Source organism: Penicillium bovifimosum (assembly GCF_028826915.1).
Source record: "Penicillium bovifimosum strain IBT 22155 chromosome Unknown utg000003l_segment0_segment0, whole genome shotgun sequence".
Lineage (NCBI taxonomy): Eukaryota > Fungi > Ascomycota > Eurotiomycetes > Eurotiales > Aspergillaceae > Penicillium > Penicillium bovifimosum.
In genome coordinates, this window is record NW_026622712.1 from 986,063 (window position 1) to 1,008,059 (window position 21,997).

The 21,997-nt window shown below is 51.7% G+C and overlaps 9 protein-coding genes across 9 annotated transcripts; 5 read left to right on the forward strand and 4 right to left on the reverse strand.

The window, feature by feature from the left end:
• Positions 1-624: 624 nt before the first annotated feature.
• On the reverse strand, positions 625-2,940 carry N7515_003425 (putative G-patch domain protein (TFIP11); the record flags this gene model as incomplete). Its single annotated transcript, XM_056664169.1, has 1 exon — positions 625-2,940. One exon carries the CDS (start codon positions 2,938-2,940, stop codon positions 625-627), a length of 2,316 nt encoding a protein of 771 aa, XP_056523226.1.
• A 312-nt stretch (positions 2,941-3,252) lies between these two features.
• On the forward strand, positions 3,253-4,125 carry sod2 (superoxide dismutase sodB; the record flags this gene model as incomplete). The annotated part of the gene is made up of 4 exons (XM_056664170.1): positions 3,253-3,376; positions 3,449-3,855; positions 3,920-3,987; positions 4,038-4,125. The coding sequence occupies 4 exons, from the start codon at positions 3,253-3,255 to the stop codon at positions 4,123-4,125; spliced, it is 687 nt and encodes a 228-aa protein (XP_056523227.1).
• A 274-nt stretch (positions 4,126-4,399) lies between these two features.
• On the forward strand, positions 4,400-5,845 carry N7515_003427 (uncharacterized protein; the record flags this gene model as incomplete). Its single annotated transcript, XM_056664171.1, has 1 exon — positions 4,400-5,845. The coding sequence occupies one exon, from the start codon at positions 4,400-4,402 to the stop codon at positions 5,843-5,845; it is 1,446 nt and encodes a 481-aa protein (XP_056523228.1).
• Positions 5,846-6,377: 532 nt separating this feature from the next.
• On the forward strand, positions 6,378-7,646 carry N7515_003428 (uncharacterized protein; the record flags this gene model as incomplete). Its single annotated transcript, XM_056664172.1, has 1 exon — positions 6,378-7,646. One exon carries the CDS (start codon positions 6,378-6,380, stop codon positions 7,644-7,646), a length of 1,269 nt encoding a protein of 422 aa, XP_056523229.1.
• Positions 7,647-8,177: 531 nt separating this feature from the next.
• Positions 8,178-11,419, reverse strand: N7515_003429 (uncharacterized protein; the record flags this gene model as incomplete). Its single annotated transcript, XM_056664173.1, has 4 exons — positions 8,178-10,544; positions 10,611-10,864; positions 10,932-11,081; positions 11,152-11,419. Coding segments are annotated over 4 exons (3,039 nt in total), but the record flags the coding sequence as incomplete, so codon positions are not given.
• Positions 11,420-14,408: 2,989 nt separating this feature from the next.
• Positions 14,409-14,696, forward strand: N7515_003430 (uncharacterized protein; the record flags this gene model as incomplete). The annotated part of the gene is made up of 1 exon (XM_056664174.1): positions 14,409-14,696. The coding sequence occupies one exon, from the start codon at positions 14,409-14,411 to the stop codon at positions 14,694-14,696; it is 288 nt and encodes a 95-aa protein (XP_056523231.1).
• A 2,273-nt stretch (positions 14,697-16,969) lies between these two features.
• psf3 (DNA replication protein PSF3) lies at positions 16,970-17,863 on the reverse strand (the record flags this gene model as incomplete). Its single annotated transcript, XM_056664175.1, has 6 exons — positions 16,970-17,037; positions 17,094-17,202; positions 17,288-17,477; positions 17,564-17,622; positions 17,680-17,748; positions 17,822-17,863. The coding sequence occupies 6 exons, from the start codon at positions 17,861-17,863 to the stop codon at positions 16,970-16,972; spliced, it is 537 nt and encodes a 178-aa protein (XP_056523232.1).
• Positions 17,864-18,122: 259 nt separating this feature from the next.
• On the forward strand, positions 18,123-19,733 carry N7515_003432 (transposase; the record flags this gene model as incomplete). The annotated part of the gene is made up of 1 exon (XM_056664176.1): positions 18,123-19,733. The coding sequence occupies one exon, from the start codon at positions 18,123-18,125 to the stop codon at positions 19,731-19,733; it is 1,611 nt and encodes a 536-aa protein (XP_056523233.1).
• Positions 19,734-20,190: 457 nt separating this feature from the next.
• On the reverse strand, positions 20,191-20,911 carry N7515_003433 (DJ-1/PfpI family protein; the record flags this gene model as incomplete). Its single annotated transcript, XM_056664177.1, has 2 exons — positions 20,191-20,846; positions 20,905-20,911. The coding sequence occupies 2 exons, from the start codon at positions 20,909-20,911 to the stop codon at positions 20,191-20,193; spliced, it is 663 nt and encodes a 220-aa protein (XP_056523234.1).
• Positions 20,912-21,997: the final 1,086 nt, after the last annotated feature.

Consider the following 21,997-nt stretch of genomic DNA (forward strand, 5'->3'; position numbering starts at 1 on the left):
TGGGATCCACTGGGGGTCCGCTTGGTGGTCCACTGTGGCACGTTCGGAGGATACTGGTTGGTTAGTTTGGACTTCCAAGGGATTGGATCGATCGCGGGTCTCCCGTCTATTGTGTACTTCTGGATTAGTGTTTCGGGATATTGGCAGTACCTCCGCTGCTAATAGGTGGTACTTTATGGATATGATTGTAGACAGTGTGGACCGAATAGGTAGTTGACTGCTTGTTCATATTTGAATTAGGAAAAGGACACTTATTTCCGAGAGGATGCTCGGAGGTAGAAATAGGCAGCAAATATCCCGAGATCATTAACTCCGATCGGACCTATGGTCTTTGATACTTCTAGAAAAACGGACTTGCCTATTTGCCACTAGTCGGACCTCAAACTAAAAATGTGAGGTGTCGGGGCGAAATGTGGACTACGCGAGAAAGCTCAATTTCCGAGTTTGTTCATTTCCGTATGGTTGTTCATAAGGTTGCTGTATGGAACATCCACAACCGAGCTTTCTTTCCAATATTGCTTTGAGACAGTTGGGTTAGACCCGGCTTTGAGTACATATATTTCCACAATGAAACAGGCATTTCCTGTTTCTTCTTGATGATATGAACAGCGCGAGTGGCATTGTTCACCGGCCCTCTGCGCGCTCCACCAACTGATCCTCCAGACCCATTGGCTCCCATACCTCCTTGGCCTTCTTATTCTGAACCCACACCACATCTCCTTGAATGAAAGCCACGACTCCTCCCTTGCCTGTAGCACTGGCCGTGATGCGGAACAGCGGCTGGCCATTTTGTGGGTGGGCCTCGCGTAAGGGCAGCATGATAAGTCCCTGCTCCAAACACCAGCCCTCGAGGATGTCTTTGAATCCGACCTCTTCCACGGCCGCGGGCTTGGCCCGGGGTTCGGGGGTAGCTGCGGCGGCGGCAGCAGAGGCTTTCGCCACTTTGTCTTCCCGCGTGGGAAGTGTCGTTCGTGCTGCAGTGGGACGTGGGAGTTCGGCAGCGGCACGATCACCTAGCTCCAAAGCAAGGTTCATCGTCTGCAAGGCCTTGTTCCACTCTTCGTCGACAATGACAAGCTCGTTGACCGTCTCTGGGATCTGAGTGCGCCACCAGGTGTACCAAGCACCGACCTCCTCGTAGTTGGGGTCGTTGGTAAGCCAGATGTAAAGGACTTCGTGCCACTTCGGGAAGAAATCGGAAAGCAGCAATAGTCCCATGACGTTAGGCTTGAAGAATGGTGTCCAGCACAAGACGTCTTTGAATGCTGTGAGATCTTGGTCTTGCGGGTTCACGATGAAGTCCTCGCGAAGATGGCGTGCGAGACGGGGCAGCAGATGGTTTCGTAGACATACGTCGAATTCGGACCCCAGCGCATCCCTCCAGACCTCAATGCGGTCGACCAATCCCTTGCGCAGACTCCACGTGTCGAGTACCGAGCGGAATTTCCTCTTCGCGTCAGACATGAGACCAGTGGGCTGTTTCGGGTCGGTGTGCCGGTCATCCAGATATTGAAGCCATGAGAAAAGCCACCATGGGAACTTTCCGTCTTGCTCAGAACCGGCTTGTCGTCGGCTACTTCGCGGTCTCCAGTTCTTTAGGGCAACGCTGAGCTTGGGAACGATCAACTGGTTGAGAACGTTTGCATAGACAAATGGTGGAACAATCGCCTTCCAGGCCACGACCAGCGCGGTTGCCTTGGACGGATCGTAGACATCCCAATCATTTAAGAGTGCAGAGCGCACACGTGGGAGCCAGAGAGTGTAAATCATCGTTTCGTAAGGTGAGGTAGATGCCCGTTTTCGGGGTTCCTCTGTAACATTTTTATGAGACAGAAGAGGCTGGAGACGGATGAGGTTGGGCACAAGGAACATGGGATCTTGAAGGGGTTCCCATTCATCCATGGCTTGGCGAAAGAGCGGATGTAGAGCCGCGACTGCGGTCTCAGGAAGTCGGTGCTCATCGGCGACATCCTGATATTTCGATGCCATAGCTTCCAGCTTGCTGGTCAATTCGTCGAATTTCGTCGAGATACTTTCGTCATTCTCAAAGATGTCCAGTTCCTCCACTGCGGCGATAAGGCCGGTAAGATGGTTAATACGGGATTGGTATGCATCCAATTCATCCACGACCTGAGCCTCTTCCAGTTCAATGTACTCTTTTCTTTCCTTCAAGCCCTTCCATTCATCCGCAAAGGCTTCAAGGTCATTCCGGGCGCGTTGAGCAATCTTCAACGCCTCTCCTTCTTCCGGAGTGACGAATTGTTGGGTCGATAGAAGGCCAGCAGTGGAAGTGAGAACGCGCTGTTCCTTTCCTGTCGCGTCGACTAGTGATTTGAGAACATTTGGCACTTCCAAGCCTTCCATATCAACCTCAATTTCGCGCGCTGTCCTAAATTTGGGTTTGGCCCGCTGAACCGGTGTGCCCGCGCCGCTCAGAGCCTTGCGCTCCTCCTTCTGCTTTCGCCGTCTGCGTCTTTCATCTTCGGAGCTGTCTTCAAGAATCTCGCCGTTCTGCGCAGCCGCCCGACGCTCTTCCTCGCGAGTTTTCTTCGATTTCTCGCTGACTGCGCCTAGGCCTGCACCCTGGGGGCGCGCCTGTACCTCGATTGGGTTCACGATACCCTGGCCAGAAGTTCCCAGACCCTGTCCCTCCTTGTAGCCCATCTTCGCCATCATACGCGCGGCGAAGCTGTTGGATCCTCTTCCCGCGCCGCCTCCCATGCTTTTCTGGCCCCGCGAAGATCCTCCTCGTGTGGAGCCGGCCATGTTGTTTTGCTTATTGCGCATGCCGCTACCAAGGCCACTCATCACGGGGGGTGATATGGATCGTGAGGCAGCCCGGGTGAATCCCTTGAAGCTGGTAGTCGGACGCGACTCTTCTTCATCAGAGCTCATATTTGCAACCTTGCGCTTCTGCCCAGCATACGAAGGCGAAGCCATCTTTTCAACGGGTCATTGGCAGATCGTACCCAGGATGACTGACCCCTGCAATTTGCAGCAACGAAGACGAAGTGAAGGAGAAGTGTAATCTGAGAAAGAGCACATCAAGCCCAGCAAATTCACGTGGGGAAGGCCCGGGGCAACGGAACAATATATCCCCGGACGAAAACAAGATGACGTTACTGTCGGTTACTTCATAGCTCGGCTGCTCGTCTCCCTCAGCATTTTCTTTCGACACTCACTACCTTTTCTCACATTTGAAGCTCTCTTTGTCAATTCACACCACAAACTAATTTCAAACATACCCTCACAATGGCTGCTCTTCTTAGCAACTCAGCTCGCGTTGCCCTTCGCTCGGGAGCTTCGGCTACCTCCAAGGCCGGAGCTGCGGGCTTGACCTTTGCCCGTGGCAAGGCTACTCTGCCTGACCTTTCCTGTATGTTTTATATTTGATGTAAACTGATCTATACATTGTCCATGGAACACATTGGCTAAGAATGGATACAAGACGACTATGGCGCCCTGGAGCCCTCTATCTCCGGCAAGATCATGGAGATTCACCACAAGAACCACCACAACACTTATGTGACCAACTACAACAACTCCATTGAGCAGCTCCAGGAGGCCCAGGCTCAGGGTAACATTGCTGCCCAGATCGCCCTCAAGCCCGCGATCAACTTCAACGGCGGTGGCCACCTCAACCACACTCTCTTCTGGGAGAACCTTGCCCCCAAGAGTGCCGGCGGCGGTGAGCCTCCTTCCGGTAACCTGTCTAAGGCTATCGACTCTACCTACGGCAGCTTCAACGAGTTCCAGTCCAAGATGAACGCTGCTCTTGCCAGCATCCAGGGCAGCGGCTGGGCTTGGCTCGTGAAGGACAAGCAGACTGGCCAAATTGGCATCCGCACCTACGCTGTAAGTTCGACTGACGCTTTATCGCCTGTTACATGCAATGTCCCTATGTACTGACTCCTTATAGAACCAAGACCCTGTTGTTGGCCAGTTCGAGCCTTTGCTCGGCATTGACGCCTGGGAGCACGCCTACTAGTAAGGAAACTCTTTTCTGATTCTACTCACATATACTAACAATATTTTAGCCTCCAATACCAGAACCGCAAGGTCGAGTACTTCTCCGCCATTTGGGATGTCATCAACTGGAAGGCTGTTGAGAAGCGCTTTGCTTAAATAGGCCTGTTTTGATTTGTATATGCCATGATGGATTGCACTTGATTGCTCCCTGTATTGTAGCATGCGATTTGCACAATAATATCACACATGTTTCAATATAGCCAGTCTCGCGACCCCGAACTTCCCATTTATTCTGGCGTAGATCGCGTTCTAGGCCGGGCCGGGCGGGCCGCGTCATAGAAAAAAGATCACCGCAGACTTCCGAAAATAATCAAACCTGACATTCTCCCTTCGGGCCTTTCAAAATCTTGCATTGCTTCTCACCTCCATTATGGCGGCAGAAAGCCCTGGTCAAAAGAATGGCTTCAAGTCCTTTTTCTCCAATGCATTGCGTCCTAAGAAATCTCGCCAAACCCTGCGCAAGGGCAGTAGGTCAACTACCGACTTGCGGCTGGCCGCACGCTCCAGTATCGACACAGTCCCTCCAATGCCAGAGCTGGCGCCATTGCATGCCCATAGGTTGAAATACAGAGAGTTACATGCGGAAGTGGACTCTCAATTGGGCGAGCGACGGGACTACACCGAGATCATCCATAGTCTGGGCACGCTTGACGTCAACGAGATCAGTGCTCCAACATACGAGCACAATGACACCCGACCCCCAGGCGAAGGCGACATAGCCAGCCTCCCACCAAAGCTCTGGCAGCGAATAGCGACATACCTGAATCCAGCGGAAGCAGCAAGCCTAGCGATCGCCAGCATCACCTTATACCGCCGTCTAGGCCCAAAATACTTCCTAGCTCTCGACCACGCAGACAACCACACCTACAAAACCGAATTTCTAGCTGGCCTAGAAATCTCCCTTCCTCACCATCTCCTCTGCTTCCCCTGCACAAAATACCACCTCCGCACAAGCGAAGGCACCGAACGCCTCCGCCCAAGCCATGTCCTCAACCCGCTCTTCAACTGCCCCAACTCCACAAACACACGAAACCCTCCACCTCGCCACCGCATCACGCATGGCCGCAACCTTCCCTTTACCTTTGTGCAACTGGTAATGCGCGCCCACCGCTTCGGCCCCAAATACGGCCTCCCTGTAGAGGCCCTAGGCCGCCGCTGGGAGCGCGACAACTGGTCGCACACCTCCCGCTTCCACATCCACGCCGGCCGCCTGTTGATGCGCGTTACGAGTCAGACTTTCGCACCGCCAGGTCTCCCGCCCTCCGCGCAGCGGATCCTGCTCTACTCGCGCGAAGACTACTGGCCGTATTTCAGTGCGTGCGCACACTGGCGGGATGGCGAGTTGATGCCCGCTTGCAAGTGTGCGTTGGGACATATCCCGCGACCGCGGAGCACGGGTGGATTGCAGGGTCTTGAGCACAAGGTCAAGGACCGGATTGCGGGGCAGGTGTTTGATCCGAATGCATTGACGACGCTTTGTGGGTTCTGTCGGCCCATGCGGCGGTGTCCCGAATGTCCGACGGAGTACTTGATCGAGGTTAAGTTGACGGAGGACCGAGCGGATGGCAGGTTTAAGCAGGCTATCGTTGTTACGCGGTGGAGTGATCTTGGGGATGGGAGGACGCCTGGGGGGATCGAATGGGCGGCTATTAATGGGGTGGGGGAGGATTATGATTCTTTTATACATTACGCGAAGCGTGGAATTGCGAGTATTTTCGAGGCTGCCTTCACTGCTGATACGCTTCCTGGGCAGCGGGTTGTTTCGTTGAATCCGAAGAAGAAGAAGCTTGGAGAGGAGGGAAATCAGTGGTATTAGGGTTATGGTTCTTCTATTCGGTATGAATCTGGGCGTTTTGATATTGGAAGCAAAGCTGGAGTTTAGGCTAATATGGACTGATTTACAAGAATTCGTCGAATCCGAGTGATGTTGCTTCTCTTCTCCCTTTGATGATATGATAGATGCCGTTGGACAAAGTACTTTCTTTCTCTAATTTGAACAACAAAGGCAAGCAACGTCTTTACTCCGTCTTTTTCTATCTTTACTTTTCGAGTCAATGTCTTTCTGTTCTATTCAAGTCTGAAAGAGACGTTCTATTTCGCAGCAAGGACGACTCAATGCTCGATTGTCGACAGTCCCCTTTATTCCAAGAGACAAAGACAAACCGAAATTGTCCTCAGAGGGAGTCCGAGTATATAAGTCTCGATGAAGTCCAGCTTATCCTTGCCATCAATCCAACCATCCAACCAACCATCTAACCAGCAATCTAACAATCTAACAATCCAGCACTTTCACGGTCCAACCATCTAACACAACAATTCTATAGAAGAATCATCCATACAACCTCAAAATGCCTCGATCCACATTGTCCCTGTCGAAAAACACCTCGCCGAATGAGAGAAGCAGACGCAAAATTTGGGGACCACTTGGTCTTGCCGATGAATCTGGGCCCAATGCTACAGGGATCATGGCAGACCGCACTACTGTCCTAAACCTCCTCCGCACAATCTATGACCCTATACTCGCGCGATTCATTGCACTAACTAATAACCCTCAGCAAGTACTTTTCCACAACAGACGCGCTCCCCGCCAAGTTCAGGTAGCTCTTTTCAATTATTTGGGACACCTGCCAGCTCGTGTCCTAGCCGCTGAGCCTGATCGTTGGGAACTTGTTTATCATCTCTACACTTTGCTCAGATACCTGCGATTTACTGATCGCGCTTGGGATGCTCCTCTGGCCGTCCCTTTGCCTGCGCTTCCTGAATTGCCCGCTCCTGGTGTTCCGTCTCGCACCGTCAATGTCCCGACTGGGTTCCCTGGTAGCAGGACCCCCCAAGGTGGTTGGCCTCCTGGTCCTGTCAATTCTCCCCAGCTGCGCGCCGCTTCCCTCGATCCTCTCCCCGCTCTCCCCGCTCCCGCTGCTCCTGCTCCCGCTGCTCCTGCTCCCGCTGCTCCTGCTCCCGCTGCTCCTGCTCCCGCTGCTCCTGCTCCCGCTGCTCCTGCTCCCGCTGCTCCTGCTCCCGCTGCTCCTGCTCCCGCTGCTCCTGCTCCCGCTGCTCCTGCCCCCGCTGCTCCTGCCCCCGCTGCTCCTTCTCCCGCCGCTCCTTCTCCCGCTGCTCCTTCTCCCGCTGCTCCTTCCCCCGCTGCTCCTTCCCCCGCTGCTCCTACCTTCCTTACTCGTGTCCGCGCTGCTCTTGCCCCCACTGCTCGTGCTCCCGCCGCCCCTGCTCCCGCCGCTCCTGCCCCCACTATGCTTCAATTTGGTCCCCTTCAACCTCCAGGTTCAATCCTTCCTCTCCCCGTTCCTACTGGTATCCCCGGCCATCGCCCCTCTGCTCCTCCTCCCCGTTTTCCTGTCACGAGTATTGCTCCCGAACTTGTTCATGCTCCCATTCCTTCTATTGAATATGATGATACTGCTCATAGTGGTGGTCCTAATTTTCGCCTCCCTTCCATCCGTTCTATCATCCCCGGTCTTCCTACCGCTTCTCGCCCCGGCGCTAGTCCTCGCATCAAAGAGGAGCCTGAGATCAAAGAGGAGCCTGAGAGCAGTCCTCGCATCAAACGGGAGCGTGAAGACGATGACGGTGAGGGCGATGCGCCCCCCGCTAAAAAATGAGTTGCTACTTGTGAGTTTCTTGCGAACTTGACTTGGTTATGCTTACATCTAGATATTCTTATCACTTGACTTTGTTGGCGTTGGTGCTTTAGCCTTATCTAATAGAAATCTACGTATTTCATGCTGTTTGAATTACTTGCTTTGGTAGAGGTCGTCTGGTAGAAGATAGAACGTTCCGTTGTATGTGACTAGAGCCTGAAACTGCCGGTTACAACGTAGAATACGACGTACGATAAGAAATCCGAAACAGGCTACCTTAGTGGTGCTTCCAACTGACTTCATGTCCAAAATGGCCGAGTGATTCAGGTTATGTGTGGTGAAAAGAGCTCATAATTCAGATCGTTAGATGAAGTTTGCGAGGGACATTCGGGGGATGAAAAGACATAGCCATGCTATTGGCATCTCTCGTGGTGTGCAGGGCTGGGTATCACATAATACAAGGGAAGAAAAGTGGGTGTGGAAGTATGAAGGCACAGGGAGTAAATGAATGAAGCGAGAAAAGTAGGGTAGCAACCCGATTTTCTCTTAAGCTTAACCTCGGCGAGCACGGCGGCCCATGTAGCGAGGTCTTCTGGCAAATTCCTCCTGATTAACCGCCGCCTCAGAATAAGGTCTGGCAGCATGGGCCTCCATGGAGTCGGGCGTATCAGCACGGGGCGTTCCAGCCCCGTGGGAAGCAGCCTCATATGCCAGACGAGACGGAGCGCGGTTCTCTTTCGTCGAGTCAGTGGGAGGTTCCGTCCCGCTGACGATCATGGATTCCGGACGTTTGCCCTTCATCCAGCCGAAGATACCGAGTGAGCTGCGCCGCTTGTGTTCCACACCGTGGGATGTAGAAGGGCGGCCTGAGACTGTTGCGGAGCCGGCATGGGCGGCTATGGTCGAGTCTGTGAAGGACTGGGGGAGGTTTCGGAGTTTGAAGGGAATACTTGGTTCTTCGTTGGAGACCGGCTGGGCGGACGGATATGGCTCGGTTGGGTCGGTGATTATTTGGGACATGGGTCTGCGGGGAGCGCCGCCCATTGTTCTGGATTTAGGGATTACTGGTGACGGGGCACCGTCTTCGAAGTCGTCTTCGAAATCGTTGGGGATTGGGGAGGCTTGGAGGCGGCGGGGGATATTTGCTGAGCGGCTGAAGAACGGGGGACGGAAACTGATGCGTCGACGGGGTTCGGGATCCGCGTCGACTTGAGGACCCGGTTGGGGTACCTGGAGTGGCTGTTCCAAGGTATCCAGGGTATTCATATCAAGAGTTGGGATGTCCGGGACATCGCGATGAATTGTCTCCGAGGACATGCTGTTGAAATTGTGAAAGGCGGCTTGGCTGACGACGGTGCGTGGTGAGAGCTCCGTCGGCTGGACACCAGGACGAACGATGCGTGTATATAGCTTGTTGGATGATGGACCTTGCTTGGCAGCAGCAATCCAGTCTTGCGGTGTAAGAGGTGGTGAAGAATCGTCTTCCTCAAACTTAGGCTCCGGGGTCATGGCTTTGGGTGGGCTGCGCACGCGCTTAATGGTTGGGGTTGATAATTGGTTACCCTTCTCTTGAAGCATATCTCCGAATGTCTCGATGACAGGGTTGTCGGGGCTTCCGGGCCCAAGAAGCTCGCTAGCTTTGGAAGAAACAGTGTTGAAAGAGGGTAAGATAGTGCGCGACTCATCAGCTGCCGCTCCTAGACGTGGAGTATCACTGCAGTTGGTGTGCATGCTGTCTGTGATATCACTGCCATTAAAGCTGTGACGACTACTCATCTCTTCGGCAGAGCGTGGGCGATGAACTGATTTTCCAGAGAAGAACAGGTCTTCTTCAGCCCGTGGGCTCCTTCGAGCCGCAATGCTCCCGTTTGAACCATTCGAGCGGTTCGCACCCATAGCATATGCCGTACTCATGGTATCAGGAGTGGGTGGAAGCCTAATACCTCCGAAAAGAGATGCATCGAGTCGCCCCCGTCCACGTGGTTTGGGAGAATACAAGTCTGTCGCAATGCTTGGCATGCTGGCATGTGTGGTGGCATCAGACGATGCTCGTTGCATGCGCCTTTTGATGATAGTCTGGTTGGTATCCTCCCGAGACTCCATCCATCGGTCAATCTGGTCCACTTGGCTTTCCGCCCGCCCGGCTGAGGGAACATAGCTATCCAAGCTGCCTGTGGCCGACGATGATCTCCGCAGAGGAATCTCGAGCTGATCAAAGTCTTCCCATCTCATAGGCGTGTCCGCCGCATTCAGCTCACTGCATTCGCTTAGCACGCTCAGTCTAGGCGACTCCGGTTCAAGGGTCTCGGTCGTCGTGTGGAAGCTCTCTGATTTAGTGAGTTGTGTCGATGCACAGCGCGACAGTTTCTCTTCTTCAGGGGCATACAGACTTCGCAAAGCAGCAGTGCTGTTGTTGTCCTCTCGTAGGAAGGACGGTGCTTTCGAGAGTTTGCGCAACTCAGAGGACGTCTGGCGCTGAGCTACGCCCAGGACGCCCGAGTTTCGCCTCGAAGATGTTCTCTCCGGGATTTCAACCATGATCCGGGCTTTCGGTGTCAGAATTTCGGACCCGTCAGCAGTCTTAGGGCGGGACATGGACATCTTGGATGTTCGCCCGCCATTTTCGAGTAAATCAAGTCTCGTCTCCAACTGACAGATCAGTTCGACGGCCTCGGTAACAGCTAGGTCTCGCTTGTCAAGTTCGCCGCGCAGTTGCTCATTAGATTCGCGGAGGGTTTGATTGTCTCTCTCGGCCGTTCGAAGCTCCTGCACTTCTGCTTCCAACTCATGCATGCGGGCCAGTTCTTCTTCCATCTGCGCCATCCGCTCCAGTTTTTGCTCCATGATGGCCATCTGTTGGGTACGGTGGAATACCTCAAGCTTCAAATCGAAATTGAGCTTGTTCATTTTCGAGACGTACTGCAAAACAATGAGCTAGTGCACATGAGGTGTCGGGTGCCGACTTCGGCACTTTCAAAGACTTACTTGATCCATCTCCCGCATACCCATCTCTTTTGGCCTCCTCTGGCCAGCAGAGAAAACGTCACTCACTTTGCGTGCTTTTTCGGATGCAGTTTCTTCCTGAGTTCGTGTGGTCTCCGGGGTCCTCGGTGCAGTCTCCCCACAGTCCTCTGACGCTGGTCCTCGGGAGCTTCGATGTGCGCGTTGTTCTTTGAGCAAGCCCTGCAAGAGAGCGGAGGCAGGGTTGACCAGTGTAGGGGTGCTGGGTTCGGGGGTTTCTATTCCATCAAGTATCAGTCTCTTGCGGGTTCCTGGAAGCGATGAAGTAACATTCTGAACACCTACCAGATGAACAGTTTGGGGTCTTCGTTCCAGATTTCACTGGTGACTGGTCCTCCAGCCATGAGACCTCTCCGTTGAATCGAGGTGGAGTGAACATATTTTTTCGGCCTTTAACGCGGGAAAGTGACGGGTGTTGAGGACGGGGTAGTGACTCTGGAGAAAAGTCCGATTAGCTCTGATCGGGAAGCTCAGGTTGGACAGTGCAAGGTCACGAGTTACTCACTGGAGGGAGGATCTTTTGGGGACACACTGCGCTTAGGTGCAGACTTGGGATGATATAACGAGCCTCGAGTGTGCGAACAAACAGGCTGACCAGCAGCCGAACTCCTTCGGGTTTTGTCCTCCATGATCGCTGCAGGCATAATGTTCATCTGATGCGCATAATTGACGTGCCAAAAAGCCCCAGTTTCCCAATTCAGACGCAGCACAGCAGCGTCCTGGTCAATCAGTGGAGACCGCGGCAGTAAGTTCCTGCACAATCCACCAGCCTCATCTGGGGATTAATGATAGATCCAGGGATGTTGACGCAGAATAGAGAGGCGCCAGCCAAATGTATTGGATGCCGCGATAGAGGTGGGTAACCAGCGGGCGGCCGGACGCGAGGGATGCAGGTGTGTTGCAGACGGGGAGCAATCAGAGGGCGGTTGACACAAGTTGTGGGGTACCAATGAAGGTTTTAGGATCAATAATAGACCCAAGTCAATGCACTGAGGGATTTCAGATCCAGGAAAGACCGTCAAGGGAGGAGTAAGAGGTCAGGGCTGGCGGGGGAAGTCAAACGAAGCGAGGGGATGTCGCAAACAGATTGTGATGAGTCGATCTTGAAGTGTTCCCAAAGTCTAGGGGTGATCATCGACCCACTTCTCTCCCGCACATGTTGTGATGTATGTTCTCCTGGAGACGGTTGGTATGCGATAAAGAATGGAAGGGGAAGATTCGAAGTCCAAACGAAGCAAACGAAGCAAACGAGGAGATGGAGGCCGTTGTCCTTCATATTTTTCCATATTTTCCCTGTTCACACGGACTTCCCGCGGCTAGATTTCAATAGGCTCTTTTAACGTGACGATCACTTCACTACGAACGCCGTTCCTGACAGACATCGCCAATCGGAAGACGCCCGTGGGGTCTGCCGTCTCAGGTTTCCCTTACGCGGGGTTTCCCGTCTCCTGAGTGGTCAGATGGTTATCTTTTTTATCTTTTTTGGGGGGGCTTTGATTGTGACAGGATCAAGGGACTATGTGATCATTGTGATGAGATCAGTAGAATTTTTTTTTTCTGAATTAGCCTGATTCGGTATCTTCTGTGCATAATCAACCCTACAAGATCGAACTTGCTCTATCAAGAAAGTTAAACAACCTTTGGATCTTCCACGCATCCATGGAATCACGCCAGATGGTTCCGATGACTCCACCATTGCCATTGAGAGTAATGATCGGCAATATGGATATGTCGCATGGTTCACCTGTCAGATCTGACATCCACTTAGATCTGTCCAAGATCCCATCTATTCCCCCGAGGATAAACCTCAACCATAGCCCAAGGGCCAAAGCTAATGGCTACACCTCCAAGTCTTGTAAATTGGATCAGAGATGTCTTCATCGCGTCCGTCAAGTAAAGCCACCAAATCTTGCCTGAATCAACATGTGACTCATGGTTAGAAACAAAAAGACAGTCAAGACTCAAACTCTCAGGCGCGTTGATGCGAAACGAGGGTTTGACGCCCTACGAAGTCCAGTTGCGACTCGCATCAACCGACTACCTACTACCTACTTCCCAAACATGGAGGACGAACTATACCTTTTCCTAGATGTATACCTAGTCTACTACTTTGTCAACAAAACATCGACAACCCCACAGACCCTCCAGTAAATCCTGCGGCTGCCCGAAGCCTCCATAATGCGCAAGCCAAAGCTCATCAGCTACCCACCTGCCAAACAGGATGATTATCTCGCCTTGATAGACTGTCACAGGGAGTCGGGCTAGGAGGTTTGGAATAGTATGCGTGCAACCGCGTAGAACGAAAAATGAGGCTCAAAATCTGATGAATTACAAGACGAAGACTTACAAGGAAGTCCACATTACGGTTTTTCCTGTTGATAACTAAGAGCCGGCCATGGAAGGTGTTCGGAAAGACATTCAACCTACTATGCTGCCCGGGCGTAATTCGAATACTCCGTTGAAACAGCAAACAGCGATTGACCGCACTTTTTGGCAGATGGCCGGGAAATAGGTTGGTGTGACAGGTTTTGGCTTCATTTGTCGTTTGCATTTCGCTTGAATTACTGTCGTAATTCGAGGACTCCGTTCTGACAGTACCTATAACCAGTATGCGGGAATGCAGAATATAATTTACTTCAAGTAAAGCGTCCACCAGTCGGTAATATGGCCAGACTGGTGGATATATATCAGCCGGCAAGGAACCAACATGGGTTTATACGAGCCATTGGCCCTGCAGCGTGTAGAATGTCCTTTGATGCATTCACCGTCGATCAAACGACTCATTGTCCCCTTCGGTCTGCGGCTGCTCTCAGTGCTCTGCTGAGCCATCTTTCAGCTTCTACTTCGGCGTGGATATGGAGGTCAGTACGAAAGATGCATCCCACAACTCAGTGGGACACATTTCACTTTGTCATAACTCATAGTCATGCTTGACTGAAACCATTCCATGGTTCTTGTAGTTGGTCTCAATCGATTAGCAACAGTCAACGCAGGACACTACACAATCCCATGTGTCGTGTAAGTAGATCCGGATTGAAAAGGAAGCAGGTGGGTTGTCCAGACATGAAGACCAATGGGCATGATATTGTGGTGAAGTGTGACTCGCAGCGCAGCCTCACGAAAGCGCAATGTGACACCACCCTCCAATGCGCTCGCCTTGAATGATCTGTTCATGTCCAAGATAGCCGGCGCTTATGTCATTCCAAGGCTGTCCCGTCATATTCAGTGCTCCCCATGGTTGCTGTTGCGGCTTGCGGGTCTCGTGATGTGTCCTCCCGTGGATTGTATTGCCCTCTCTCTCTCCCACTTTATCTTCCCCTTTCGCAACCTATCAATCCCTCACCAACCTCCATCCCCAACCCAAACAATATACCTGCGACAGCGAGCTTCTTGATCGATCTGATGTGCGGAATCGGTCGATGAGGCGCCTCATGACGTCCGAGTAGAGAATAAGGGCCCCAAGCGTGTCCTTCCCTCGGTTGCCTCGCTGCCTCGATGTCGGCGGCCACGCTGCCTCGAGGGGGACTTGGCCCCTCGTCCCACTCTGTAAGTATCCCGCCATCTCTTTCCACCTCCTTTCCTCTCCTTTCATCTCTAGTGTATCACCCTGAGTCTGCAGACCATCTCCATGACGAAAGTCGATACTAACGACTGCAGACCACACGGAGACCGAGGTGGCATCGCTTTCTTTCCGACGTCCCCAATGGAGGTCAACTGAGCGTCGACGGCCATCGGGTTTTGATCTTCTGCCAAATAGTTGGCATGCTCAACATCCTGAGTGAATATATGGAGTACCGTGGGTACAAATACCAACGACTCGATGGAACCATTCCATCGGCTGCCCGTCGCGACGAAGAGGAGCCAGTTCATATAGTGAAACTGACCTTACCGAGACCGAACTATCACGTCCTCCGCCTCGACATGCATCACATGGAGACTCTCTCCCCACCGCAGAACCTCCTGTTGCGTCCGGTGCTCTTCATAGCGCTGTCTCAGATATGCCACCCATCCCCCTTTGAGATCCAGCATCTTGCTCCTGAGCACCGTTGATTCACGGTTGCATCGATGGCGTGGCCATTATCTCGACCACCCTCAATGCTGCCATCAATACGGCGAACGGCATCGTCAATGCTGCTATGGATACCTGCCAAACAAGTACGTATCCTATCCTTGTCTGAGCCAGAAGGAAGTGTCCAAGCTGATCACTGACTTATATTGCTCCCAGGGTAGTCTCCCGTAGGCTTCGCACACACTCACCGTTCGTGGCGTTGTACGGAAGAAATCGAGATGCCCAGCCGATATCTGAAGGGCATTGAAATTGGGAAGCCATTGGGCGCCCCTCGTTGCTGAAGCCCTGCGATATAGCCGACCAAGTGATGTATGGACTCGACTGAACGCCTCCGTAAGTTATTCGTACCCATCCGAACCGTGCGACAACATGAACTGTTTGATGGCTAACGTGTTTGCCCTTTCGATGACAGGTCGCGATAGGTATAACCCGTCGGGTGGAGATGTCAGAGATACAAAGTCACCTCGCCAAGAAGCTGGCGGAAGAAAAAGTCGCGATCGCCGAACTGGAAAAAGCTTATCCGCCACCGAAGCCTGCTTGATATCGGTAATACTGGGTTAGGAGTCCGGCTCTCAGGGAGCTGCAAACGGGTCGACAGTCATGTCCTCCACAGAGAGTCCGTGCAGCAGACTTCAATTCCTCAGTCTCACCAGCCTCTCATAGAGACCAGGCCTCGACCCACGCCGGTGACTCATGCAATACCCGAACCAGAACCAGGCTTTCAATGCTGTCTGATGTGCTCACTCCCCTACCCTTGGGCCTTGACTGCCCAGGCATCTTTGCATAGTCTCGGATAGTCTCCGCGGGCTTGGCAGATCGTGGAGCTGTAGGGTCATCGGATCCATTCTTCAGTATGATCATGGCCTGCCCTCGGCTGACTCGACTTTGATTCCCTCGTCCAGCTTCTTGGGCTAATGCAGGAGGAAGCACCGATGAGCAACGAACGACTGATTTTGGACCCATGCCCACAGAGGCCGACAAGGAGGGCGACCACCATTTGACCGTTTCGTGAATTGTTCCATGTCGGAGCCCCACACGGGACATTCGGACAGCGATCTCAGAGAGCCGAAGCACAAAAATAGTGCCTCGTGCTCGGCTCAGCGGCTGGTGCCATGGTGGTGGGGCGTTTTCGAGCCGCATTATCGTCCATACACGTCATGCACTCTGCCATGCAATGGAGCGCTGCCTGCAGGGGGAGTCGTGGCTTGCTGACAGAGGACGAGTGGATTGTCGGAACTTGGAAAGGTGTTCTCACTTGACTGAGCTGACCCCAAAGAGATAAGGAAGATGGCCGAAGATCTTATTCGGCGCATGACAGAAAATTCTCAGCACACAGACGTTGTGATGTCAGAACAAGTGTATGGACCCGCTTGCCAATTCCAGCAAGCGCAGCCCTTCTACCATACGGTGGTCCATACCCTTCTCATGCGCATTACCCGCCAGATCAGTGAAGGTTCAACCTAAACTGTGTCTTCTGCTGGTTTCTTTTCTATTGTTTTAATCTTCTCGGCATCCCGAGGTAGCCTCGGGATTGATTAGATTCATCCGACTGCCGATGGTCTGCATATAGTTACTGAGATATTCAGCGCAGGTCGTGCCATTGGGTGTATCGAGCCCGGCAAATTCGAGCTCCTTGCATTTGGCCTCGCGGTCAAACAGAGTGAATACCATCATGCTGCCCATGAGGTAGTTGTGAATGGGTTCAGTCTGTATCGCCAGAAGGTGACGATTTGGGCATAAGGGACGAGAACACCGCAGAAGGAAATCATTATCTATTTCCACCGGGAGGCTGCCCGGTGTACGAATGAATGTACATAGTCCTATCCATTCTCCAATTACAGTTCTCGTTGAATTCACTCCCATATTCACGTCCCCGATTATCCCTATTAATCATTACCTACGGCGGTCCTAGAATACATATTGCCTGAGAATGAACCGTGGCTGGCGATAGGTATCGTAGAATCTACATGGTCTGATTGCATCACATTCATCGTCGCAATACCTACCAGTACCCTGTCTATTCCTCATACTTCATGCCTACATACCAGTGATAGCACAGACGAGCATTACTTCAAGTAGGACTAACTAAGCTTAAATACCTACTGTCCTACGTCATATGCAAGTCTGTCGATTCGAAGAATTACTTCCTTTGTCGCACATACTGTATAAACAAGACCCAGAGTGATAACAACCTTACGCAATAAATGGGCGAGCACAGCTCAAAGCCCAACAAAATGTCTCATCATAAAGACTGTTACTTCCGCTTCGCCTCTCCAGCCCAGATGCGCATATCTCTCGCTCGATCATGGGCAGCGCGGAACACTATCGATCCCAGTCGGTCAGTCATCTCATCCTCCGGGGCGATCGGTCACACCTACACTGTCGCTCAGTCTCATCCAGCCTGCGGAGGAAATCAACTCCGTTACCAACCGCACCACGGGAGTTATGTGCGTGGTCGGCAATCTCTGCCGCCCGTTTCTTGAATGTCTGACAGGCTGTTAGTCCCACCCGGCCAACCCACCTGGCCAATGTACTCCTATCACCGGTCACAGGAATAGACAGAGCTACATACATCACTGAGAACATCGACCATCTCTTCCTCCTCGAAGAGCTCGAGGATCCGCTCGCTTAGGTTGTAAAAATGCGGTGCTAATGCGCGTAGGTCAAGGGTGCGGGGATCCGCCTTCAGCGCATTCATCACTCGCTCGGAGAGAGCGTCGGGCATGTCGAGTGTGACGAGACGTGATGTGCCCAATCGTGCGCTGTATCCCCCATATATAACAGGTTAGGTATATAATGTACTTGTCGGCTGCTCTTGTAATAGCATGGGACTGAGCGGGGATCTTACCCGATCGAGAGCATTTCACCTAGCCACAGTGGCAGATCGATCCGGGTGCCAGCTTTGATCTGTGCACGATCAGTAAGTCACGTAGTTGGCTAATTGGGATGATAGAATGGGCTGACATCTTCGCCCGCATTGCCCTCCAGAATACCGAGTCCCGGTACTTCGAGTTCAAATGTACATGGCAGTTTCTAGATCGACGGGTTTAGCTAGCGTTCATATGTGCGGATTGGGGGTTTGAGTGTGTCTTTTGGCTCTACTCACTTGTGCGTCGGTCAATATGGAGTCAATATCGTAGTAGGACATAGTGACGCGTCGAGATATTCATGTTCGGTTGATCGCAACGATGGGAGATCAAAGCGCGTCGACAACGGCGCGCGATCACGTGCTTTCCCAGTGGTAATTTAGAGGCTCAGGCTTGAGCTAACCGGCCCTTACATTTTTTACCAAAATTACAGACCCTCGCACAGCGAGGGTCCGCCACCCAAACATAACCTTCCACACAAACGTAACACTTTTCTCAATTTCGTCATGTTCACTTTAATCTTGAGCCACTCCACCAACCATGCCTAAATCCAATCAAGAAGTAGAGAGTCAGATTCTCAAAGCTCTCGAATCCCTCTCTGAGCAAACAAAACCCAATATCGCGAAAACTGCCCGAGAATTCGCGGTACCTGAGAGCCGCCTCCGTGGACGCTGGAAAGGGAGAAAGTCGCTATTTGCACGACAACCCAATGGACGGAGGCTTAATTCTGCACAAGAGAAGGCTTTATGCGAGTATATTGATTACTTTGATGAGGTCGGGGCCTCAATAAATCGCAGGCAAATTGCGATCGCAGCCAATTCTATCCTCGAGGAAGCCCACCAGGACGCATCGACACCACCACCACAAATCGGAGACCACTGGCTACGGCGCTTCCTTAAACGTAATCCCCAGTACCATGTGCGACGCCGGCGAGCCCTTGATGTTGAGAGAGCTACTGCACTTGATAAATCCGTGGTTGACAGATGGTTTAAAGACTACGAGCGCGTCGTGACTGAGAACGGGATATGTCAGCAAGACATCTACAATTTTGGTGAAACTGGCTTCCAAATTGGTGTCGATCGCGATCAATTTATCATCACAAGGGAACCTAAAAAGAAGCTGTTCAACGGATCTATCACGGATCGCGAATCTGTCACGGTGTTAGAGGCTGTTTCTGCTGATGGTTTTACCTGCCCGCCACTCACCATTCTAAGTGCAAAACAGGCTTTATTACGCTGGTTTGATGCCATCCAAGAAGATGACCACATAGCCGTGACTGATACTGGCTATATCGATGATACAGTCGCATATCAGTGGATTCAGCTGTTCCACAAGTGGACAATTGGTCGTACACTCGGTTCGAAAAGGCTTGTCATATGCGATCGTTTTGAGTCGCATTCAACGCGTCAAGTTGTCCAATTCTGTGAGGAGAAGAATATCATACTCTTCTCCTTACTCTCTCATGCTAGCTATATACTACAGCCTCTCGACGTCGGCGTGTTTAGCGTCTTTAAGCACAGGCACAGTAAGGCCGTAGAGGCCGCGACAGTGTCGGGATGTCGCAAATTCTCGAAGGACGAATTTCTCCACTCCATTGGAGAGATCAGACGAAAGACCTTCCGGCCGCATACAATTAAGCTTGGATTCAGATTGACTGGTCTCTGGCCTATCAATTCCAAGCTTATCACGGATGAATTGGAGTCTTACGACGCATATTCTGAGTACCGGCCCCGCGATACTACGCCCTCAGACACCTCACAAAACACTGAGTTAAGCACCCCAAAAACCGCTGAAGAAGTGAGAAGGCTTAGTTGCCGTCTTAATCAATATACCCCTGATAGTCAGCGGTTCAAAGACGCACTCGCAAAGCTTGCAAAAGGTGCCGAAGAACGCGCTACATTAGTTACCCAGCTGCAGAGGGCCCTCGATGGAACACAAGCTATCAGGGGTGCGCACGGCGCCCGGTATGATGCTTCTCGTCGTCATGTGCGAATCACTGGTACAACCAAGTCATCCCGGGCGAAAGAGATGAAGCGAAAAGTGTATAAATTGAGTGAAAAGGCTGACCAAGAAAAAAGGAAGCGGAAGTGGAAGAAGGTGCTGACCGAGATCAGGAAGCATGGACGAGCCAAGAAACGCAGGGCAAATTGATTTGACTCGATAGTCTACTAGTATATTGATTAGTTCATTTATTGAGGACTTTTAATTAATTAATTTACTATGTGGTGGTGTAGTAAATAGTGTACAATACACGAGGGCGCATAAGCAGCAGAAGATTCATAAGGGTAGAAAATTGAGTCAAAATCTACTATGGGAAAGCACCTGAGGCGCACTCGCTTCTGAAGATCACCATACCCCTGCCTGTCTACATCGAGCTCTTGTAGAAGACACAGGACTTCTGTGAAATTGCTCCCGTCCGAAGCCAATGTGTGCTGGTGCCACTAATCAACGTTAGAATAAGCCATACCAACGTGGTCCAAAACATAACCAGCCTACCTAGAGGTTGTGTAAAAGCTTGAGGAAGCGAAAGTAGCTGTGATCCTCAGGCTCATTACATACACGCCGCAATCCTTCTTCGGGTTGAATTGTCAGAACCAATTCAGCTGGTCTACAACCCATACATCTTCGCAAAAGGATCATCACTAGGATCCTCATGACGAATGTACTCAATCCTATTCGCAATCCTGCTCGCCTCCTCACTGCCAAAGGTCTTCTCAATCCAAGCAAGGGTAACATCGATGCCAGCACTAACACCAGAAGAAGTCCAAACATTGCCATCGACGACCCAACGCGCATGAGGAACCCAATCCACGCTGGTGCTCATTGCGGTAATCTCCGCCCACACCAACTTGTTAGAGGTGGCACGCTTTCCGTCCAGAACACCAGCTCGTGCGGCAAGCCCGGAACCGGTGCATACAGTGATCAGATGACTCAACTGCGGATACACGTCGCGGATGAACGAAATCGCTTCTTCAATCACTGGGTTTGTACTGCGGGTGCCGAGGCCACCGGGGACAAGGAGCAGGTCCAAAGCTGGTGCCGTCGCGAATGTGTGCGTTGGGACGACACTTTGGCTTATCGCATTGGGGAACCCGGGTGACTCTGTGCTCACTGGTTCAAGGGTTGAGGATATAATGGCTAAGGTCATGTCGTGGTTACGTGATAAGACATTCAAGCAGTCCAGGGGTCCGAAGACGTCCAGGGCTTGGAAGCCTGGGAAGAGTATGACTCCCGCTCGGAGCGGGGTAGACTTGGCTAGGGATTCTGGATTCTTGTATGTTGATATTTTTGGATCTTTGAGTCTTGAGGGGGATATACGTACCAGGCATCCTGTATATTCACGTGTCAGGTTGATGATGTGTATGGGAAGTGTTACAAGGATGTAAGTGGACCTCTGAGGGTGCCGGCATCGGTGTCAGATTAGCGCAGATAAGCATCCATTTTCATTCTGGAAGGGAGAGGCTCTTCTATAGATTAACTAGTGGGGGAGATAGTACGCGAGGTCTGGACTCTGGACTCTGGACAATACCCGCTACCTAGAAGACTGATTGGTCCTCTTTTGACATCCATTCGGCTACAACCCAGAATCCTGAAGATCTCCCCAATGGATGCACCGATGCTCAGTCTTAACGCTGTGATCTTTGCGAAGAGGGGTATTGACCACGACATTGTTTCTATGCAAGGCTCTTCTGTTTGACATTGACTTCCCACATTCATATGTGAGTTCATGTAGGCGAGGTCACGCGAGAGTGACGCGACAGAGTCGAGTCTCGAGTCTCGGGCAGCAATCAGTATGCTGTGATTGGATAAATGTAAGCAAGGCGACATGTAGCATAGACGATTTGATAAAGTGAATAATGGACCGGAATTGATTGAGCATGTTTGTCGAGAGTCTGATTGGTCCATGGTCGTCAAAATACATCACTTTACTGAGACCTGGACACCTCAGTATTGCCTATTTGGGTTGCCTTTTCATGCATGTTACCGGGGATGGCTGCAGGTAACGAGGGCGCAAGTTTGAGTGGCGGTAGTCATTGTCATGTACAGAAACAAAGGACTCAACATCAGGGTGAAGGAATACTTCAAGACTAATAAAGCTAAGGCCCAGGGGCCAGAAGTGATAGAAAGATATACAAAATGCCAAGCCCTCTAGAACGGAGCGGAGAGTCAAATCACGCTGGCCCCACTTTGTAGGAGATCTTGATTGGCCTGAGATATTGGGCTACCCCTAAGTAGGCTAACTAGTCGATTTAAATTCCTTGATTTTCACGATTTCGCTGTATTAATAGTTCACTTACATTGTCTTAGTCTCATGGTGCATTCCAGACACTGGACAGTAAATTGTACGCCCAATCCAAAATTAGCCAACTTCCTCGTAACTTCCCCGTCTTTTTCTTTTTCTTGTCCCTGCATCA